At 39.4% G+C, this 19,781-nt stretch overlaps 1 protein-coding gene across 1 annotated transcript in view; it reads right to left on the reverse strand.

The window, feature by feature from the left end:
* ADAMTS6 (ADAM metallopeptidase with thrombospondin type 1 motif 6) overlaps positions 1-19,781 on the reverse strand; it is a 400,513-nt gene that overhangs the window by 345,963 nt on the left and 34,769 nt on the right. The window contains 3 exon segments of the mRNA XM_053701330.1: positions 255-338; positions 8,511-8,728; positions 11,837-12,005. Coding sequence (XP_053557305.1) covers positions 255-338; positions 8,511-8,728; positions 11,837-12,005 — 471 coding nt within the window.

Here is a 19,781-nt window from a genome sequence, read left to right on the forward strand (position 1 = left end):
TAAGCAGCAGCTTGTTTTCTTTAGATATTTTCATAACTATTGATTCCTGTAAAACATCCCCACTCTAAGATTTGTGCAAATACAGAGTGGGGACCATTTAGAAGAATCATTCCGGCTACAAAAAGACCCGAAGGGCACAAGCCGCTGCTACTTCTGCATTCGGATCCCCATGAAAGATCCCTAATGTGAACCCTTTTTAACTGATGAAATAATACAATGTAAAAAATGATAAAGGTAACATTAATCATCCTCACCTGATCTTCTGTAAGGACAATTAAACGAGTCACAATGATATTCACAACGTTTCCTAGGCTGGAATCACGGTAAAGTTTGGCAACCTGACCTCCAGAAAAGAAGAAAAGACACAAAGTCAGACAATAAAACAACCAACCAACATTTTTTTTTAATGAAAAAATAATTATTTTTTAACTCCAGTCTTCAAGTAGCCCAACACTAAATATATATATATATATATATATATATATATATATATATATATATATATATATATATATTGGTAAAAGGTCTGCATACAAAATAAAATGCAATATTAACAAAATTTGCATTGTCTTCCTATGCCTCTTGTCACTCGCTCACCAGATGTGTTTAACTAGCTCCCAGTAGGGCTTTGTTGCATGACAAGAGAATGAAGCACATTTTATCATAGAAGTAAATTGGAAAATTGTTTCTAATTGTTTGTTCTATATAAATCATGAAATAATTATTTTGGGGTTTAATGTCCCTTTAAGCCATTTTATGAGAACTATATTAAAAGTTGAATATCCCTTTAAATATTTCCTGGTCTGGACTGACAAGTGGTTTGTTCATTCATTATAATTAATACACGTTTGTTCAGGTATGTAAAATCCTATACATTGGGCATTTGTTTGGGATTTAAAGGGCAGTAAACACTTTGGGATTGTTAAAAACAAAATTGCAATATAATGTACTATTATTATGCCCCTTTTTTGTAATTTAAATGGATATAAAACATTTACCCTTACTAGAAAATAAAAACATTAAATCAAAGTAAACATGAAGGAAATAGATTGAGTAAAAACAGCAAACTTACTTGTTTTTTTACCAAGTGATCAATTCAATTTTCAGTGTATCCACTGCCTACAGCTAGCTAAGCAAGCAGACATAGTAGAACTTAGGTTCTAATGTCACATGATTTGTGCTGCAAAAGTACTCAAAGGGATATGCAACCTATTTTTTTTATGCAAATCTTTAGAATATGACATTTTAAATAACTTTCCAATTTATTTCTATTATCTAATTTATTTTGTTCGCTTTGAATCGTTTGTAGAAAAGTATATCTAGGTAAGCTCAGAAGCTGCTGATTGGTGGGTGCACATATTTGCCTCTTGTCATTGGCTTTCAGCTAGCTCCCAATAGTGCATTACTGCTCCTTCAATAGAGGATACCAGGAGAATGAAGCAAATTAGATAATAGAAGTAAATTGGAAAGTTGTTTAAATTTTTATGATCTCTCTAAATTATGAGAAAAAAAATACTTTGGGTTTCATATCCCTTCAACTGAACATGGGCAATAGACTGACTGCAGCTAGATTAGATGTCTCCTAGCAACACTTAAAGGGACATGAAACCCAAATTTTTTCTTTCGTGATTTAGAAAGAGCATGTAATTTTAAACAACTTTCTAATTTACTTCTATTATCTCATTTGCTTCATTCTCTTGATATCACTTGCTGAAAAGCATATCTAGATATGCTCAGTAGCTGCTGATTGGTTGCTGCACATAGAAGCCTTGTGTGATTGGCTCACACATGTGCATTGCTATTTCTTCAAAAAAGGATATCTAAAGAACTGAGCAAATTAAATAATAGAAGTAAATAGGAAAGTTGTTTAAAATTACATGCCCTATCTGAATCATGAAAGTTTAATTTTGACTAGACTGCCCCTTTAAAAGGAAAAAAAAAAATCTACCTTGCCTTCTTGTAGAGACCCCTACCCCCCTTGTAAGGCTGTGACAGGAAGTAATGGACACTGCTGAAAGGAAGTTAAAAAAAAAAAGGTAAAATCCTTTTGAAATGATGAATGATACATATTACAACAATTTCTGTTAAGTATAACCCACTGCTTTGTTTGTTTATTACAACAACAAAACAGGTGGTTTTATATATCCCTTTAAGTCTAAAAAAAAGTCTAAAAAAAAGTTTATTATGTTTTATATATTATATCATTTCTGCTGAAGCCAAACATCAGAGATTTTATTAACACAACAAAGCAATTCCAGCAAACAAGGGGTTAATCTGCTCTAACAACACACCACGGGCGCAACGCGTCATACTCTAATTAAATGTTAATCTATTGGAAGACTGCACAAAAAGGTTCACTGCCCCTTCATGGACTGAATTAGAGAAATTTCCACAGATTGGTGTATTTTTTGTTTTCTTTAAAGGTTGTCTACTTTGACAAGATACAATAACACAATCCCACACAATTCCAATTATTATTTTAGTTTACAATGTAATTTGAATTTTTTAAATAAACATTTATAGTTCATATCGGCAACAAAGTACTGGAGTGGATGTTTTCTCATCTTAAAGGGATAGAAAATACAAAATTAACATGCATGGGTGCATTTAAATATTAATAGAAGCAATTTGCAATAGTCCTGCTTCTAGTACACATGTATGCCCTGTGCACCAGCAAATGCCACACCTTCACAGAGAGTCAGCACATATACTACCACCAACTGTCGGTGCAGGCATAGTGATGGAGTCTAGTCACACATACCATACTTCTATATGAGTGTTTGGTGCTCTAAGCAACCGCTATTTAGTATGTAGTTAGTTTATGTAAGCTGCAGCATTTTGAAGGAAACCTAGGGATTTGGCATTCCGCATTTGAGCATGGTAGATTACAGCAAAAACAAGCAAATAAAGAATGTATATTACAAAAGCAAATGAGAGAACAAGGAGAGAGATACATTATATTGCATTGCAATCTCAAATTGTTTTGTATCCCTTAAAGTGAATTTCTGAAACTCTTTCATGGCATTTGATACAATATTTATTGGCTATGTATGCAAATTAATTATTGATGATTTCAAAAAACTCCTCTGAAGAGAAAATTTGAAGCAGCAGATATAACTACTCACTAGACAAAGATCACCAAGTACATTCCCCAGTAACTCTAGGGAGACTTTTTCCTGCATTTCCATTAAACATGCATTAATGTATTTAATAGGGCTGTTTACACCAGATTTAGTATATACTCAATTTTTAAAAGCATATACAACCCACTTTTAATATTAAGTTCTCAAACATTCTAGACTTTGAGAAAACCAAGAACTTAAAAAGGACTATTAACTACAGTAGAATTGCATACTTTTTTTTTTTTCTGACAAATTTCTCAATTAATTCCATTTACTTTCCACCTGTATCACGTAACAACAATCAGCCTATCATAAAATACATTTACCTATATACTAAGAACTCTTTTTCATGCTCAGTAGGAGCTGGTGCCTCAGAAAGTCTGCACATTTTGATAATAAAAGTGAAATGGAAAGCTGTTTAAAATGACATGCTATGGGGTCGATTTATCAACCCCTTCGTCTGCCTACGACTGCAGGTTTTTATGAAAAAGCGGTCATCAGACCGCTGCTTCCCTAACCTTTCGCCACCATTTAGGTGGCGAATTTCAATCTCCTCAGTCTCGTCTGGCTGGGGAGATTGACAGCGTGGGCAGGGGATGGCATTGCACGCAAGCGCAAAATAGCCGTTTGCTAGGCAGGAGAGCCACCATCAGGTCACGTCAGTTGGCTGTCCCAAGGGAACCCTATCAACCAGCACAAGACAAGCCCCAAGGAGCCCGGCTCTCAGTAAAATCTGGCCAAGTTGTAAAACAGAACAGCCAGAACAAGGGCTAAGCCCAAGAACCCCTGAAACTGGAAACCCCCGGCCAGTCCTAGGATCATAAGGTCCGGTAACATCCCACAGAGGGATTCACAAAGAGAAAACGCAGAGTAAAACCCTCGACAACCGCAAGATCAGGACAAGAAGGCCGGGCCCCACAAATGTTTAGATTAAACAATCTTCCAGGAATATAAATCACTCGTCTGATATCAGAAAAACAGACCTCCCAGGGAAAAAATCAAGAAGAACCTGGATAACAAGTGCAAGAAGCCCTTGCAAGTCCCGACCCAAAGGGAAGAGACCACCCCTTGCAGGAGCCCAAAACTCCAAAGAGCCAGGGCCATAAAAGGACACTAGAGCTAACAGGCGTCCAAGCAATATTAACATGACTGTGCTCGAAAGTGCGGCTAATCCCCCTAAGGGACAAAGGGCGTTGCTCATTTTATCAACTTTGAAAGGAGGAAAGGCTGAGTAGACCTCACCGGGGATCGAACTAGCAACCCTTGGTTTGCTACAGTACAGAGTAGCCACAGAGCATTAGTATGCTGAGCTAGTTGTCCAACTAGCCACGAGCTCCAGACACAAAGGGAACGGTGAGGAAAAGTCACCCGAACAGAGCAACATCAAGCCTCCACATCACCTCAGATTCAAAGTCAGAGGACAGTAAAACATGAGTTTGGATGCCACCTGGATGGCAATACCTGAACCATATAATGAATAACCACTAGGATATCTTCAATCCCAGGAAAGAGATGCAGAGTATTCCTAACCGGAGCCCAAAAGGACCTCACTGTCTAATGTCCCGAAAAAGGAACAACCAACTCCTGAAGGGAATCCAAGTCCCCCGAAGGTGACCCATCCACAAGGAGCAAAATTCACTGACCCAGTCACCAGAGAGACGGCTATTTAGGACTGAAACAATCCCGAGAGCCGCACTGACCCACAAGTCCTCTTTAGAATGCTTATTAGTAGCTATGGCTTCAACTATCACCTCTATGCTGATGATACTCAGATCTACCTATCCACTCCTGCACTCTCTCCGTCTGTCCTTTCCCACATCAGCAGCTGCTTATCTGGCATTTATTCCTGGATGGCCTCTCACCACCTAAAAATCAACATGTCCAAGACTGAGCTTCTTCTAATCCCCCCAACTAATTCTACTCCAGTTTCTAACTTTACTATCACTGTCAGTGACACCACTATCTCCCCATCACCCCAAGTCCGCTGCCTTGGAGTTACACTCGACTCCAATCTGTCCTTCATACCCCACATCCAATCGCTCTCTTCATCCTGTCGCAACCACCTACGGAATATCTCCAAAATTCGTCCTTTTCTGAGTGCAGAAACTACTAAACAGCTAATCCATTCCCTAGTAATTTCCCGGCTTGACTACTGTAACAACCTACTAACTGGCCTTCCTCTCTCCCCCCTCTCCCCCCTTCAATCCATCCTAAATGCCTCTGCTAGGCTAATCCACCTCTCCCGACGCTCTGTATCTGCCGCACCCCTCTGTGAGTCCCTTCACTGGTTCCCCATTCACAGCAGAATTAAATTCAAAATTCTCACTTTGACCTACAAAGCCCTTACCAATGCAGCCCCCCCATACCTGTCCTCACTCATCAACAAATATACTCCAGCCCGTCCCCTAAGATCCAACAACGATCTACTCCTTGCCTCTTCTACCATCACCTCCTCTCATGCTAGACTACAGGACTTCTCTCGTGCGGCACCAACCCTCTGGAACGCACTTCCTCGTGCTGTCAGACTTTCCCCCAACCTCTCCTCCTTTAAACGCTCCCTAAATACCTTCTTGTTCAGGGAAGCCTATAACCAAATCATTAGTTAATGAATTCCACTTGCCTAATAGTTGCCCTCATCTAACTTCACACTAACATCATTCCCACCTTTGCAGTCCCCACCTCCTGTTTCTCACCCTTCTACCCATTTAGATTGTAAGTTCCCACGGGAACAGAGCTCCCAATTCCTCCTGTATTTGTTTGTTAAATTTTGTCTGGTGTCTCATATTGTACTGTCCTTTTATCTTTGTTACCTATGAACAGCGCTGCGGAATCTTTTGGCGCTTTATAAATAAAGAATAATAATAATAATAAAAGGAGAAACGGACAATAAAAAGAGGTCTCAATGAAGAAGAGAACCACTAAAGGAACAAGTCCAAAAAGGACAATTTCCTAAAGCAATACCGTCCTGACCGGCGGAAAGAGGCGCTAAACCCTCTAATTTTCCCACCACGTGGGAAGGAATACTCTAGGTCCTGAGGGTATCGGAAACAACAGAGAGTGACGCAGCAAAATTCACTGACCCAGTCACCAGAGAGACGGCTATTTAGGACTGAAACAATCCCGAGAGCCGCACTGACCCACAAGTCCTCTTGAGAATGCTAAGCTGAAGCTTGTAAAGCAAACAAGAACATAAATAATGTTAAGAGCACTCAGCACCCCAACTTGACCAGCAAGGTATAATAGGCGCCACGTGTCTGAATTAGCCGCGAGACAGAAAATCTGAACCCAAGCAGGACCAGCCTGCAACCAGGGTCATAACTGCCAAGCTGGCTAAATCCGCCCCCAGAGAGGGAGGAAGAAGAACAGACAGACATGGGACTAACGTGTCCCAAACAACTTCCTTAGAAGCAAACAGCGAGTATCGATCCCAGAGATGTTTAAGTTCCCGCAGGAAACATAGTATGAAAAAGAAAAGAAAATTCATCCTAACAGGATAAAATAAAATAACAGGCAGCCCGAGTGTTAACGCCCAAGAAGAACAGAAAGATCCACAGGACCAGCCTAACGGAAACCCTGTTCTTCCAACAAAACTGGGAATGATCTCGATAACAAGACTTAAAGGAGATTACTTCATGCCCCCATGTCTAACGAGGTGAGCCATTCGAAGGAGGAGACTGATGAGTCTCATAAACGAGAAGGATAGGGTCCCTTAACAGTTCAAAAGCGTGTCTGAGTAAAACACGAAGGCAAGCCAGCCTGTAACGAAAGGCACAACACTCAGGAACAGTTACACAAAGGGAACTGCACATGCCCTCCCAGTGGCCGAGAGACTTGGGGCAATCAGGCACGAGCACAATCGAAAATAAACATCTGGACTTTGTAGACGAGCAAACGCCAAAAGTATGTAAAAGCGAAAACGTGCCACAACCTCCGGGGTAGGGGGGGGGGGCGAAACTCGCCTCCCGGAGGACAGGGCCCCTGAGGCGGAGCAGTTCCTTGAATCCCTGAGCCCGAGGAACAAGGCACTCTAGGACAGCCTAAAGAACATAACTCGTAACCTGGGTTACCCGCATGTGTAGTAGTAGTAGGGAGCGGTAGGGGACTCGCCTCCCGAAAGACAGGGCCCCCCAAGGCGGGTGGCTCAGCAGTCCCTTGAATCCCCGAGCCCGAGGAACAAGGCGCTCTAGGACAGCCTAAAGAACATAACTGACTGACCTGAGTCAATAGGGCCAATTCGCATTCGTTACAGGACGAATAATCTGAATCAGAAAGTTGAACAATCTCAACATCAGCATCCTCCATATCTGGATAAAGGATACCAAAAAAATGGAATATATATATAAAACAATTTAAACGGCACCTGACACCCACAATGGCTGGGGCACTCACCACCTCCTATGAACCAGACACCAGCGGACTAGAATTCTCCGTCGCCACACAGTCAGGAATGTGGAAATGGGAGACCTGAACGACGACACGCCCGGTCCCAAGGTGAACCATACAGTCCAAAAAAAGCACGCCCAACCGTAAGGTTGCGTCACTTCGCAAGGCCTTTATGTTCCAAAAAGCCACGAGCCCAGTTAACACGACACATAATCATATTGAATCACATAACAAACATGATTAAAACCACCCCTGTTCAATAATCCCCCTCAGGAGATATTAACCCTTGATTCCAAGATACTAAAGGAGTCCCACTGAGACTCTGTATTTTTCATGTGAGTTCGCAGGAACAAATGAGTTACAGTACAATCATGAAGACATAAAATGAAACGATCTTACCGGAATCTACGCCGTGGAACAGGAACACGGCCCTTCATGTGTGGCGGATAGTAGCCTTGCCTCCGCCATGGACTTGAGAGAAGGAAGCAGGCAGTGAAGCGAAGTTCGACAACGCCGATTGCTTGTGGGCTTGTTAAAATTAGTCAAGATGGTTTCGCAGAAAGACTCTTCCTGCATCTCTGGACTCTAACTTTCATCCAAGCCCTCACTGAGAGACTGACCGGATTACTTAAAACTCCCGTCCGATGTCCAAGAGTACTACCCTCCATAAGAGATGAAAACAAACTTCTGACACTTCTCTGCCAACCTCCTGGGATGAAAGGCAAAGAATGACTGGGGGATGAGGGAAGTGGGAGGAGTATTTAAGCCTTTGGCTGGGGTGTCTTTGCCTCCTCCTGGTGGCCAGGTTCTTATGTCCCAAAAGTAATGAATGCAGCTGTGGACTCTTTCCATTTATGAAGTAAATATGGCTATAAAATTAGGTGACCATACTACAGAAATACTAAACTAATTAAGACTGTTAATGATAATGTACAGCATGAAAAAAAGGAAACATCAGGTATAGACAACAATTAAAAGAAGAAATAATGAAAGGGTCAAACTTACAATATTCATTACGCTCAGTATATAGTGTTCAATGTCTTTTCTGCCATGATATCCAACCATCATTTTGTCAGCCACTACTAGCGTCTCCACAAATCGCTCAGTGCTGACTGACCTCCTCTGCCGGCGAGAACTATTGTCTGCATCAATAGTGGATGACGCAGTTAAGGTAGGAAGAGTGTGGTTCAACCACCAAGGCTTGTTGTTTCCAGTGACGTCTTCTAAGAGACAAAACCAAAAGGTTACACGCATAGTTACATTTAAAGCGACATTTAAAATATTTTTTTTCTTTGTATCTATTTTTTTTAAAAAAGGCTTTAATAAAGTTTATTTTTAGGCAAATGTTCTCCAAGTAGTAAAAAAGTTATAATTATTAATTGTGCAACTATTACTTCCAAATACTTTGAATAAGAATTTAAACAGCCTAAACATATTAATGTAAAAATATTTAATTTAAAAATGTTTAAATCTTGACTTTTTTTTTAGTTGACTATCCCTTGAAAGCAATAGAAACATTGGCCTTAGCTATGATAAAGCAGGGCATCATTTAATATTACGTTGAATTGCTCGCATTTTTTGTATTTTCTACACTGTCTTTATAATAGTAAGTCATATTGATATAGGATGCAAGTTGATAATCTTTTGCCATGTACCAAAGATGGTATTAAAAGGGACATTAAACTTAAGAAAAAAATAATAATGCACACACATACATATATTCATACATACATATATATATATATATATATATATATATATATATATATATATATATATATATATATATATATATATATATACACACACACACACACACACACATATACATACGGTACATATATATATATATATATATATATACACACACACACACACATATACATACAGTACATATATATATATATATACACACACACACACATATACATACGGTACATATATATATATATATATATATATATATATATATATATACACACACACACACACACACACACATATACATACACAGTATATATATATATATATATATATATATATATATACACACACACACACACATATACATACGGTATATATATATATATATATATACACACACACATACACAGTATATATATATATATATATATATATATATATATATATATATATATATATATATATAATGTATATGAAAGACCACTGTTTAATTGTATTAAAATGTGTTTTAAATAAAAAGCTTAAGTTAAAAAAATATTTAAACTGATTAAGAAACTCATTGGAAATGCATGTTTTTGATCACTAAGGACAGGTTACTCACTGGCTGATAAAGACATTGCACACAGTTCTATTGGTAGACACGGACGTGCCTCCAAGATTATAAAAACAAAAAGTTGCTTTTTTTCAGCACGTGAAAACATTTCTCTCCCCTCAAAAAAAAAAAAAACATTATATATTTTTCGTTACCATCTTTTAGCTGCAAGTAAGAAAAGATTACTTTAATGTCCTTGTAACAACATAGTGAAAATAAATAGCCACTGATATTGTCTGTAGATAGAAGTGGGGATCTATTATTATACTCTGTACTAAAGGACAAGGTGACCTCTACATGCACAATTAACTAAAGATGCTGATCACAAGGTGTGTCCTAATCTTGTGCTCAAGACTCCTAAATAGGTCAAATTTGTATTATTCTACACCAAAAATTTATATATATTATGTTTACTCCTCTCCAAAAATAACAATGGAAAATCATTTCTGAGTGTACACAGATTTCACAAATCAATTTGCAGAATTTTGAAAACCTAGGTCACAAAATTTGCATTTTAGTCTAGTGAGCGTGAGACAAAGCACAACTTTTACAGAAAAAACTAAAAGGTGTTTAAAGGAATATGAAACCCAATGTGTTTCTTTCACGATTCAGATAGAGCATGCAATTTTAAGAAACTTTCTAATTTACTCCTATTATCAATTTTTCTTTGTTCTCTTGGCATCTTTTTTTGGAAAGCAGGAATGTAAGCTTAGGAGCCAGCACATTTTTTGTTCAGCACCTGGGTAGCGCTTGCTGATTGGTGCTAAATTTTGCCCCAAATCAGCAAGCGCTACCCAATACATTAATGCTTTTCAAATAAAAAATACCAAGAAAACAAAGAAAAATTGATAAAAGGAGCAAATTAGAAAGTTGCATGCTCTATCTGAATCATGAAAGATTTTTTTTTTTTTAAGTTTCATATCCCTTTAACTTGAAGGGACAGTAAATATCTTGATATTTTTATATAAAATGTTTAGTTATACGTAATGACACAATTTGCAATATACTTTCATTATTTATTTTGCCCACTTTTCTTAAAATTTAGCTCTTTAAATTACTAAAATTATAACCAAGGCTAGCAGACTAAATCCTAGATTGGCTCCTTCAAATAAGACAAATGATGAGTGAAGTTTTCCTATTGAAAAACAGTTGCTGCAAGAAGGATTGTAATTTGTTTGGAAAAAAAACAAAAAACTTTGAACTTAGCTAATATCTTATTCTACAGCTACACAACATAAATGTCTTGTAAATACAAGGGAGTTAATTTACCTTTAATGTCCTTTAAGGCATAAAGATCTATCAACGTGCATTTAAAGGGCCATGATACCCAAATGTTGAAATACTTGAAAGTGATGCAGCATAGCTATAAAAAACTGACTAGAAAATATCACCTGAACAAAGAAAGATATTTTACCTCAAAATGTCCTAAGTATTCACACCCCATTGTAAAGGACTTTAAGCAGCAAAACAGTATGCCTGTCTTGGGAAAGGCAAGGGAGTGAGCCTCATGCACACTCATGTTATTTCCCTATTCAGTTTAAGGAAGTTTACTATGAAATCTAATGAGATCACAGTAAAAGAGTTCATGACTTCAGCACTGTTGATGCCGATTGGCTGCTGTTCATTTCTTCATTTTTTTTTTATTACCTGCAGCTGAGCAACAGCTGCGTATAGCCTTTTGCACAGAACTTACTCTGCTGAGCTGAGGAAGTTGTGAGGTAAAATATCTTCCTTTTTTATATAGAGATGCTCAGGTGATATTTTCCTGTCCGCTATTTACAGTTATACTGCATCAGTTTCAAGTGATTTAGCATATGAGTATTATGTCCCTTTAAAGATCCACAAGCTTCAAACTGATGGTTTATGGGAACAAACAATAATTGTGTTTTTGCAAATGGAAGGTCAGACGATACATATTAAATGGTCGCATGTATGCAGATTTGTCAGACAATATCACTTTGTTTTTCAGCAAGGCTTTCACAGAAATCTCGCTCTTGGTTTGATATTTAGTGAATACAAAATCCTGTTCCCTTACCTTTTACACCACAGTGTGCCAGGTTACTTGAATGCCGTTGATGGATAGCGGATTTTCTGTAAATAACATGAGGGTGACCCCGTTCATAGTTAAAGCTTTTGGAATTTTCTGTAACGTTTTCTAAAGGCTCAATAAAATACTCCTCATCTTCAGTAGCGATAACGCCATGCTTGGAAGAGAATTAAAGAAAAAAAGGATTTAGATAAAAGTCAGAACGTTCTGCTCTTATTTGGATCAAATAACAACTGACTGTCAAATCTTGAGTTAATGTAGATATATACAAGAATACATTTACATATAAAAAAGCCAGCAATGCTACATTCCGTAGCATAATCTATAACTATCATTTTTCTCTTATTGGACAACTTTTTCAAGTACTGTATAGAAACCATATTACAGACAACTTTGTTGGAAATATTGAACTAGCGCATGAAAAATAAATGCCTCATATTGTTAGATCTTGCTTTGCATGTACATTTCCGTTGTTAGCTTTTATCCATCCACTTAAAAGTTCACTTTAGGTGGTTTCTTATCTAAGTTATTACATCATCAGATATGTCCCACTTGTGTCACGTCAATAAAAAAAGAAACAGACTAAAAACACTGTAATAAGAGTTAAGTTTTTAAGTACAGTCCAAATTAAAAACTTTCATGATTTCCAATTTACTTTCATCATCAAATTTGCTTTGATCTCTTGATATTCTTTGTTGAAAGGTAAACCTAGGTAGGCTCATATGCTAATTTCTAAGCCCTTGAAGACCGTCTATTATCTGAATGCATTTGACAGTTTTTCACAGCTAGAGGGCATTGGTTCATGTATGCCATATAGATAACATTGTGCTCACGCCCCTGGAGTTATTAGAGAGACAGCACTAATTGCCTAAAATGCAAGTCTGTCAAAAGAACTGAAATAAGGGGGCAATCAGCAGAATCTTAGATACAAGGTAATCACAGAGGTAAAACATATTTCTATAACGGTGTTGGTTATGCAAAACTGAGGACTGGGTAATAAAAGGGATTATCTATCTTTTTAAACAATAATATTTTTGGTGTTTACTGTCCCTTTAAGTAAATGTTGATCACAACTTGATAAATCCTAGGAACTAAAATAAAGTGCCACAGCACCTAGAAGTTTATACCGGACTTCAAATATTTTGGTTTATTCTGGATATGCTTTATACCAGGGCTCGACAAACCCAGGAGCCTGGTAACCACTGGCTCCCAGAATTTTACCCCTGGCTCCTAACTTTTTGGGTTATTCTCCATATGTCTATATACAAATTCAACGGTCTGGCTCCTAAAAATATGCCTGGCTCCTAAATATTCTTACTGGCTCCTAATTTTTAAACACATTTGTCAAGCACTGCTTTATACAATTATATTGAGCGCTTAAAATTTTGTGGCGATTGATTCTTAATATTCCTGCTCACTCCTAAACGTCATATAAAACTTGTCAACACCTCTTTTAAGGAAAGCATCATTCTATGTACTTTCTTTCAGAAAGACACAATTGCAATGTATTGCTAAAATGTAAAATTAAACTTTAAAGGGATACTAAACCCACATTTTTTCTGTCACAATTCAGATAGATCATGCAATTTTAAGCAACTTTCTAATTTACACCTATCATCAATTTTTCTTCATTTTCTCTTGCCATCTTTACTTGAAAAGCAAGAATGTAAGCTTAGGAGCCAGCCGTTTTTGGTTCAGCACCTGGATTGCGCTTGTTAATTGGTGGATAAATGTAGCCACCAATCAGCAAACACTATCCAGGGTGCTGAACCAAAAATGGGCTGGCACCTTAGCTTGGATTCCTGCTTTTTCAAACAAAGATAGCAAGAGAACAAAGAAAAATTGATAATAGGAGTAAAGTAGAAAGTTGCTTAAAATTGCATGCTCTATCTGAATCATGAAAGAAAAAAAAAAATTGGGTTTAGTATCCCTTTAAAGTTTCAGATAGCAACCTCCCAACATTTGTGTCTTATTCGGGACTAAATAGGTTGATGGGGGCTGGTTGCCATTTTGTAGGAGGAGCCATGTTGGGAGGAGGTGGGATATTGGGTGTGTCTGGGCTTTTGTGGGTGTATCTGGGTAGATTGTGGTGGTGTTTGAGTGCTCCATGGGTGGGGAAATTCTGCAAATAGGGACATGTGGCTGTCAGAGGGACAGCTGGAAAAGCTCAGAATAAGACGATCCCTCTCAAATAGGGACAGTTGGGAGGTCTGAGATATTGCAAGCAATTTAATTTTTTTTTTTACTTAATTATATAATTTACTTCATTCTCTTAGTGTAAATTATTGAAGCGCAAAAACAGCTCATATACATAAATTAATCTGATTGGCTGATGGCTGAAACATGGTTCAAAGGATATGAAAATAAAAGTAAAAACTTTGAAATTAACCAGGAAAAAAAAAAAAATCAACTGCTCATTTCAAATCAAATTATGAAATTCGACTTAAAAAGGTATATAAAACAGTCTGCTCCATTGTTGTAATAAAAAAAAACAGTAAGCAGTGTGTTATATGGGTTATATGGGATATGAAACCCAAACTTTAAATAAAAAAAATAAAAAAAGTTTCTAGTTTACTTATATCATCAAATTTGCATAGTTCCCATGTTATTCTGTGTTGAAGAGATAGCTAGGTAGGCACCTATAGCACGACATGGCGGGAAATAGTGCTGCTATCTAGTGCTCTTGCTAACTGCTGCCATATAGTGCTCAGGAAATGGTCCGGCTCCTAAACATACCTTCCTGCTTTTCAACAAAAGATACTAAGAGAACGAAGGAAAACTAATAACAAAAGTAAATTAGAAAGTTGTTTAAAAATCATTGAATCATAAAACAAACATTTTGGGTTTGTATCCCTTTAATAGAAACCATTTCAATTAATATTAACCAAAGCATTATACCTTTTTTTTTTATTTTTTGAAGAGTCCATTCCTACCTGTCACAACCCCACAAGGGGGCTAGGGTCTCTACAGGATGGCAAAGGAGCAAAGATGCCCATGCTCAGTAGAGGACAATTGCTTCAAAATTATGTGACAGTAGAACTTAAGTTCTGTAATGTAGTGCTCATTTAGAAAGAAAACAGGTAAAACATAATTTATTCTTACCAGATAAATTCCTTTCCTTCCTGGCAGGGAGAGTCCACGACTGCATTCCTTACTGTTGGGAAATACAACACCTGGCCACCAGGAGGAGGCAAAGACACCCCAGTCAAAGGCTTAAATATCCCTCCCACTTCCCCTATCCCCCAGTCATTCTGCCGAGGGAACAAGGAAAAGCAGGAGAAACATCAGGATATAAAAAGGTGCCAGAAGAAATAATACAAAAAGGGAGCCGCCCATCAAAAACATATATTACGGGCGGAGTCGTAGACTCTCCCTGCCAGGAAGGAAATGACTATCTAGTAAGCATAAATTATGTTTTCCTTCCATAAGGCAGGGAGAGTCCACAACTTCATTCCTTACTGTTGGGAAAACAATACCCAAGCTACAGAGGACACTGAATGAATAATGGGAGGGAACAGAAAAAAAGAAGCGGACCCTATTCTGAGGGCACCAAAGCCTGCAAAACTTTTCTCCCGAAAGCTGCTTAAGCCGAAGCAAACACATCAAACTTTTAAAATTTAGAAAAAGTGTGCAAGGAGGACCAGGTAGCCGCCTTACAAATCTGATCCATTGAGGCTTTGTTTTTAAAAGCCCAAGAGGAAGCCACTGCTCTAGTGGAATGAGCCGTTATCCGCTCAGGAGGCTGTCGTCCTGATGTCTCATAAGTTAAGCGGATAACACTCCTCAACCAGAAACATAGGGAAGTCATAGTAGCCTTCTGCCCCTTACGCTTCTCCGTATAGATAACAAACAAAGAGGAAGATTGTCTAAATTCTTTAGTAGCCTGAAGATAGAACTTCAAAGCACAAACCACATCCAGATTGTGCAGCAAACATTCCTTCACTGAAGAAGGATTAGGACACAAGGAAGAACAACAATCTCTTGATTAATGTTACGATTCGACACCTCCTTAGGGAGGAACCCTAGTTTAGTGCGTAAAACTGCCTTATCAGCATGAAAAAACAGATAGGGGGGTCACATTGCAAAGCAGAAATCTCATAAACTCTGCATGCAGAGACAATAGCCAACAAAAAAAGAACCTTTCAAGATAATCTAATGTCAAGAGTATGCATAGGCTCAAACGGAGCCTGCTGCAAAACGCTAAGAAAAAGATTGAGACTCCAAGGCGGAGCCCCAGATCTAAACACAGGTCTGATCCTAGCCAGAGCCTTAACAAAGGACTGCACATTCGGAAGCTCGAACAATCTTTTGTGCAGTAATACCGACAGGGCCGATATCTGTCTTCAGGGAACTAGCAGATAAACCCTTCTCCAGTCCATCCTGGAGAAAAGCTAAAATTCTGGCAACCTTAACCTTATGCCAGGAAAAGCCACGCTCTTCACACCAGTACATGTAAGTCCTTCACACTTTATGGTAGATACGACGAGTAACTGGTTACGAGCTTGAATCAGAGTGTCGATAACACTCTCAGAAAATCCTCTCTTGGCTAAGACTAAGCGTTCAATCTCCACGCAGTCAGCCTCACAGAATCTAGATTTTGATGAACGAAGGGACCCTGTATCAGCAGATCTCTGCGACAAGGTAATCTCCACTGAGGACATCCCCACCAGATCCACAAACCATGTCCTTCACGGCCACGACGGAGCAATCAGAATCATTGATGCCTGCTCCTGCTTGATGCAAGCCACCACACGAGGGAGAAGCAGTAATGGAGGGAAAAGCTATAAGAGTCTGAACCTCCATGGTACTGATAGGGCATCTATCAGTTCCACCTGAGGATACCTCGATCAGTACCTGGGTAGCTTGGTATTCAGGCGGGATGCCATGAGATCTATCTCTGGCGTCACCCACTCGATGCACATCTCTGCAAACACCTCGGGTGAAGAGACCATTCCTCCGGATGAAAGGATTGCCTGCTGAGGAAGTACTCTTCTCAGTTGTCCACACCCAGAATGTGGTACGCTGACCGTGTACATCTGTAAGTCTCCGCCCACTCTACTATCTGAGATACTTCTCTCATCGCTAAGGAACTTCTCGTTCCCCCCTGATGGTTAATGTAGGCAACCGAGGTTATATTGTCCGATTTGAATCTGATAAACTGCGACAAACCCAGAAGGGGCCAAGCCTCCAAGGCATTGAAGATTGCCCAGAGTTCCAAAATATTAATCGGAAGGGAGGACTCCTCATGAGTCCGCAGACCTTGTGCCTTCTTGGCACCCCAAACAGCTCCCCAGCCGGAAAGACTTGCCTCTGTAGTCACAATCTCCCAGGACGGACACCATGAGTCCGATCACCTCCATGCACTGAGCCACTGTGGGTCTCGAGGAGGCCTGGAGGGCAAGACATGCAGAAGTTAGCTTACAAGTCTCTGATCTGTGAGAAATACTCTCATAGATATGGAGTCTATTATTGTTCCCAGGAAATTCCCCCTTTTACTTGGAGTAAGAGAACTCTTTCCCAAGTTTATCTTCCATCCATGTGATCGAAGAAGATTGAGAAGGGACTCCGAATGTTCTTCCGCTAGACGAAAAGATGGTGCCTGTACCAAGATATCATCCAGGTAAGGTGTGTGCTGGTCCAGAAAAGCAAACCTCAGGAACTGAAAATGTTCCCTGTATATCGGGACGTGAAGGTATGCATCCTTCAGATGTATTGTGGTCATAAACTGTCCTTCCTGAACCAGAGGAAGGATTGACCGAATTGTCTCCATTTTGAAAGAAGGAACACTCAGAAACTTGTTAAGGCACTTTAGGTCCAGAATTGGATAAAAAGTTCCCTCCTTCTTTGGAAGCACGAAAAGGTTTGAATAAAACTCCAAACCTCTTTCTACTGTAGGTACCGGGACAATTACTCCTAGAGAGGACAGATCCCATACGCAACCTAAGAAGGCAGCTCTCTTTTCTGGTATTGTAGACAGACTGGATGAGACTTGAATCCTATCCTGTATCCTTGAGATACAATCTCCAGTACCCAAGGATCCTGTACATCCTGGAACCAAGTGTCTGAAAAAAGAGACAGTCTGCCCCCTACTCGATCCGATCCTGGATAAGGGGCCGCCCCCTTCATGCCGATTTTTTCTCGGCAGGCTTCTTAGTCTGTTTGGACTTATTCCAGGACTGAGCGGGCTTCCAAGTACTCTTGGGCTGCTCAGACTTGGATGAGGATTGCTGTTGTTGTGATTTGTCAGAACGAAAAGGAATGAAAATCAGACAATTGCCGTCCCTTAGCCCTATAATCTGCATATTTGCATCACAGATGAAAGAGTTAGCAATTCTCAGTGCTTTAATTCTCTCCTGAATATCTTCAAGGGGAGTCTCCAACTCAATGAGCTCCGACAGAGTGTCGCACCAGTAGGTAGCTGCTCCAGCAACCATGGCTGCAGCTGCCGCCAGTTGAAATAAAAGCCCTGTATGTAGAAACATCTTCCTCAGAAAAGGGAAAGTAGTATGCTTAGCCAGCATAGAAATAGCGCCATCAACCTTAGGGATGGAGCCCCACAAATCTAATTGAGAGTCAGGGACCGGGAATAATTTTTTAAAAGTAGACGAGGGGGAAAAAGAAGTTCCTACTCTTTCCTATTCGTTACTAATAATGTTCGCCATCTTAACTGGCACAGGAAAAGTCAAAGGGACCTTCCTATCTTTATAAACCTCGTCTATTTTAGGGATCTTAGGTTCCTCAGGGAGTGTAGCCTCTGGAACCTCTAGCGTAGACAGAACCTCCTTTAATAAAAACGCAGATGCTCAATTTTAAATCTAAAAGGAGGGTTCCTCCGCTGAAGGAGGTTTAGAAATTGAAGTCTCCGGCTCAGAAAGTTCACCCTCTGAAGCTGGGACATATTAGCTAAATCCGACAAATATTTAGATGACTCTAGGTCAGGAGAACTATGTTTAACCTTTCTCTTGCGTTTGTTAGAGCGAGGTAAGGCACTCAGGGCCGCAGACACCACAGATTGTAACTGCATGGTAAAGTCCGCTGGGAAAAGGCCCCCTCCAGATGGTGGATTAGATGAGACGGGGGGAACTGCATGTGGAGTGGGTAATGTAGAAAGGGTAGTCATTTCTCGGGACCCAGATTCCTGAGAAGTTGACGGCTCAGAGGGGCTAATAGCGCTATGAATATTAGCAGGCTTGTCTCCCTTCTTAGACTATAGAACAGTGTTTAGGCAAATGGAACAAAATTGAGCAGGCGGGCAAACCACAGCCTCCTCACAATATAAACAGGAATTATTAATCAGTACAGAAGGAGCGGAACCTTCTAATGTAGTATCAGTGTCCTCCATAGCTTTGTATATACCCACAGAAGGACCAACATAAAGAAACGTTTTTATTTAAAAAACTGCACCTTAATACTCCCAATGGCTGGGGTTCTCGCCACCTCCTAGACCCAGACAGTCAACAGTGAATCTTAGGAAATGAAAGAGACCGTACCTGGTCACATGGTGCTTAAGACAGGACTTCCCCTGTTATGAAAAAGGGTGCTAAGCTATTATGAGCTGCACAACACTTCAAAAACCAAAGAGAAACTTGTTTGTTCCAAGCCAAAAAACACACAGTCTATGAGCCCAAAAATCTCTCACATTAAGCAGATATAAATCCCCAAACTGTTCAAATAATGTCCCTGAAGGAGATATTAACCCTTGTTCCTATCGAGATATAAAGGAGCCTCTCAAGTGTGACAGTCTTTCAGCAGCGCTAATGACATGGACTTGACATGGACAGTGAAACTCGTCAACATTGATTGCTCAGGAGTTGTTAGCAACAGTCTGGATGGGTTTGCAGAAAAACTTTCCCTGCATCTCCAGACTCTAACTTTCATCAATACTCTCACCGAGAGGTTGACATGATTACTCAAAACTCCAGTCCTTTCTAGA

Source organism: Bombina bombina, chromosome 2 (genome assembly GCF_027579735.1).
Source record: "Bombina bombina isolate aBomBom1 chromosome 2, aBomBom1.pri, whole genome shotgun sequence".
NCBI classification, from domain to species: domain Eukaryota; kingdom Metazoa; phylum Chordata; class Amphibia; order Anura; family Bombinatoridae; genus Bombina; species Bombina bombina.